The sequence below is a fragment of the Copadichromis virginalis genome, linkage group LG15 (assembly GCF_057382275.1).
Source record: "Copadichromis virginalis isolate Kocher_CV1m ecotype Utaka linkage group LG15, C_Virginalis_male_GT1.1, whole genome shotgun sequence".
Classification (NCBI taxonomy): Eukaryota; Metazoa; Chordata; class Actinopteri; order Cichliformes; family Cichlidae; genus Copadichromis; species Copadichromis virginalis.
This window is the reverse complement of record NC_140632.1, coordinates 18,358,751-18,362,589: the sequence shown is the minus strand read 5'-3', so window position 1 is coordinate 18,362,589 and position 3,839 is coordinate 18,358,751. Positions and strand designations below refer to the sequence as shown.

The 3,839-nt window shown below is 42.2% G+C and overlaps 1 protein-coding gene across 1 annotated transcript; it reads left to right on the top strand.

The window, feature by feature from the left end:
* Window positions 1–629: 629 nt before the first annotated feature.
* LOC146692250 (toll-like receptor 5) lies at window positions 630–3,503 on the top strand. The gene is made up of 2 exons (XM_085432299.1): window positions 630–758; window positions 1,413–3,503. Exons 1-2 carry the CDS (start codon window positions 708–710, stop codon window positions 3,288–3,290), a joined length of 1,929 nt encoding a protein of 642 aa, XP_085288425.1. The 5' UTR covers window positions 630–707; the 3' UTR covers window positions 3,291–3,503.
* The last annotated feature ends 336 nt before the right edge of the window (window positions 3,504–3,839 follow it).

The following is a 3,839-nucleotide window of genomic DNA, read 5'->3' as shown; positions in this document are numbered from 1 at the left end:
CCATTCTGGCCTGCTGCCTTGATTCCTTTATGCTTGAATCTCCTTCCTCATGTCTTCCGGGGGCATCTGAAGGAATAAGACATAAGGAAAGGAGCTAAGAGGACTGAAGGACGTGTAGTTGGGAAAAATGACAAAGGCTTTCAGGCAGAACGGAAGGAAAATCCAAAACAAGAGCAGGAAATGACCAAAAGACAAATCGTAAACATGGAGACAGGAGCAAACACAGTAAACACAGACTGGAAACATCACAAAAGCAAAACAGGATCCCAGATCCCAACAGCATCACAAAAACTCAGAGTCACCAAACAACAGTGTAATCAAAACCAGAACCATGGTCTTCAAACATAAACCTTTAGATAATATCATGAAGGCTGATGGTAACTTGCATAATTAAAAACCTGCAACATATGTTTTTGGACCAGTTGTGCAACCTGGTGTACTGGACTAGCCCCAGGACGTAAACAAGGTACTTCCCTTCATGTTGTAAAGCTGGACTTTGCAGAAGAAAATAGGAAATCCCTTTCAGCGTCATGGTTACGCTGTGGGGTCGATGTACCTCCCAGCACATGTCACGCAAACACTCACAGATAAAAACGCTGCGGTAAAGTCTTCTGCAGAATTCAGATTTTTGCTTTCGACAGGCCGCATCGGGGGTTTTTTTTTCATCGAAGACCGAAGATTCAAAGAGGATTTCTTTAAGGAACAGGATGATGTGGACGGTGGGACTTCAGGCGGTTGCCATCTGTGTTTTCCTGCAGGTTAGTAATGTAAACTTATCATACATGTGAATTTTTATATAGTGTGTGAGATGTAAATTATATACAAAGCAGCTCTGAATGTGTGGAGGGAAACTACTCTAACTGAGAGAGGTCAAAAATGATTTACATGTTTTAAAAAGAATAGTTTGTTTTGGGGTTGCTTCTGCTCGTCAGCTTTCATTTGCACTTGATTTATTTCTTTTGTCTGTGGTGCTCAGTGTTATCACTGTATTCTGATATAGTTCAAATCTTTGAGAGGACTCTGAAATTATTCAGATATTAGCGGTAAATTTCTCACAGTAGGAGAATGATACAATTTAGAGTCTAATTTTTGCCATTAAAACAAACATAAAGTCCTTAACAACTACAAAAAAGAATAAATACTTGATAAATACTTAAAGTTTTGAGAAATCCTACTATTATAGATCCAGAATAATTACAGTGATAAAAAAAAATAACATCAATGATAACAATAATAGCAAAACAATAAGAAGAAGTAAAATAAAGGATTTCAAAAACAACAAAGCAACACAGAGATGTATTATGATAACTCATGTGTGGTATGAAAGAGCTTCTGTATCTGTGTTTGTGGAAGCTGACTGATTCACTCTGATGACTGACTGCTTCGACTATATTTCTATGTGCAACTTCCAGGTGCCGGGCTGTTTCCCATCATGCCTCATAAAGGGCTCCATAGCATACTGTGGTTTCCAGAACCTCCGCTCGGTTCCTCCTCTCCCTCCTGACATCACCCATTTGTACCTGGAGATGAACCACATCAGTGAGATCAACTCCACCTCCCTGTCAGGCCTCGAGGAGCTGCAAGTGCTGGACCTCGGACGACAGCATGCACAGCTTGTGATCAGGAACCACGCCTTCAGCAGACAAAAACATCTGAGGAGGCTTTCACTCGACTTTAACGTCGGGCTTCAGCTGGAGCAGCAGGCCTTTGATGGGTTGGCAAGTCTACAGATTCTCAACCTGGATTACTGCTCACTTAAAGAATCTATACTTAGGGACAAATATCTAGAACCGCTGCTGTCCCTACAAACTCTGAGCCTCTTTGGTAACGACATAAAAAGACTCCAGCCTTCTCCCTTCTTTGTCAACATGACTCATTTGAAAGACCTAAATCTCAAGCTGAACAAAATTGATAAAATTTGTGAGTCTGATCTTGCTGCCTTTCAGGGAAAAACCTTCACAGTTCTGAACTTAAACTCAGTGTACCTGAGAGAGATGTCCAGCGGTAAGTTTGACTGGAACAAATGTGGGAATCCTTTCAGAGATCTGACCTTTCAGACACTCGATTTGTCAAGCAACGGGTTTGGTGTGGGCCAGTGCACGCAGTTCTTCAAAGCCATCGAGGGGACAAAAATCTCCCATCTGAAAATGTCAGGGCACATGGGCAGAGGATTTTCATTCAACAATCTTCCTGATCCAGATCGCAGCACATTTGAAGGCTTGCACAACAGTTCAGTCCTCTCTTTGGATCTGTCTAAAAGCAGAATATTTGCATTGCAACAGGGGGTGTTTAGTTCACTGAAAGAAGTCACAATCATTGATATATCCCAAAACAAAGTGAATCAAATACACAGAAATGCCTTTGAAGGTCTTCAGGATCATTTAAAAGTGCTCAACCTGTCACACAACCTGCTTGGGGAAATCTATTCTTACACATTTGCTTCTCTGACAAACCTCCAGGTATTAGATTTGTCTCATAATCACATTGGTGCATTGGGTTATCAGTCATTTAGTCGACTTCCCAACCTGAAATTATTATATCTAACAGGAAACTCTCTGAGAGATTTAGGCTTCCCTGCTCCTCTACCAAGTTTAGATTTTCTTTTACTAAATGACAACAAGTTGGCACCCTCATCAGTGAGAAGCATCTCTCAGTTTGCCAGTAACCTCATGCATCTAGACCTTCAGGACAACAGATTAACAGACTTGGAGGATGTCTCCACCATTTTGACCGGTTTAAAACGGCTGAGGCATCTCTTTTATGGAGGAAACAGAATCAGGAGTTGCTCCTTCAGCAGACGAGTCAGTCTGAATAATCTCACAGTTCTTGATCTTCACAGCAGCTCCCTGCAGTCTGTTTGGGCTCAGGGTAAATGTCTCAATCTGTTTGACAATTTTGGGCATGTTGCTGGTCTCAATTTGAGCTTCAATGCGCTGCAGTCGCTCCCTCAAGGTGTTTTCAAGGGCCTCACTTCAGTAAGAGAGATGGACCTCTCGTACAACGCCTTAACATATATCCAGCCTGACGTATTTCCAACAAGTCTAAAAGCACTCTACCTTTCCAACAACTTCATAGCCTCGCCTAACCCTGCCACTTTCCGCTCTCTGAGCTTCCTCGATCTCCGGATGAACCGATTCCACTGCAACGCTGATCTGAAGAGCTTCCTGACTTGGTTGAATGAGACCAACGTGACGCTGCTGAGTCCTGTTGAAGAGCTCAGATGTGAATTTCCTGCTAGTGTCTATAATGTTCCTCTGATAGAGTTTTCTGCTAGGGTCTCACAGCAGTGAAAGCAGCTAAAAAAGAGCAGAAATGTATTTCTCAGCTGAAAAATCATGATGAAATAATCGCTGGAGGAGTGTACCAGTGTCATGTATCATTGATTAAAGTTGTGCATGTGAACTGAATTTGAAACCAACCCAGATGTAATAAAAAAAAAATCCAGTTAAAGCTATGGTCTCTTCTCATGAAAAGCTGGGGGTGAATTCAGGATGTTTAAAAATTCAGGGGCCATTAAGGGGCCGCATAATATTGTGGCATGTTACTTACTTTTTGTTGAGTAAAAGTCCAGACAAGCTCAGTACTGCAATTTTAAGTCTTGTTCTTTTAGCTGCTTCCTTTAGGGGTCGCTGCAGCAGATCACCTGCCAACATCTCGCCCTATGGTCTTCATGCCTTTTGCCTGGAGGTCCATCTTCACCAGTCGTCGTCCAGCATATCCTCCATTCCTCGTCGGCACACGTCCAGAGCATGTCAACCTTACTTCTCTAACTTTGTGTGCAAACTGCTCAACCTGAGCTTTCCTTCTGAAGTACTCATTTCTAAACCTTCCACAAAAGC

Coding starts and splice junctions, on each gene's coding strand:
- LOC146692250 (XM_085432299.1), top strand. CDS start 708: ATGATGTGGACGGTGGGACTTCAGGCGGTTGCCATCTGTGTTTTCCTG. Junction 759..1,412: donor CCATCTGTGTTTTCCTGCAG/GTTAGTAATGTA, acceptor TGCAACTTCCAG/GTGCCGGGCTGTTTCCCATC.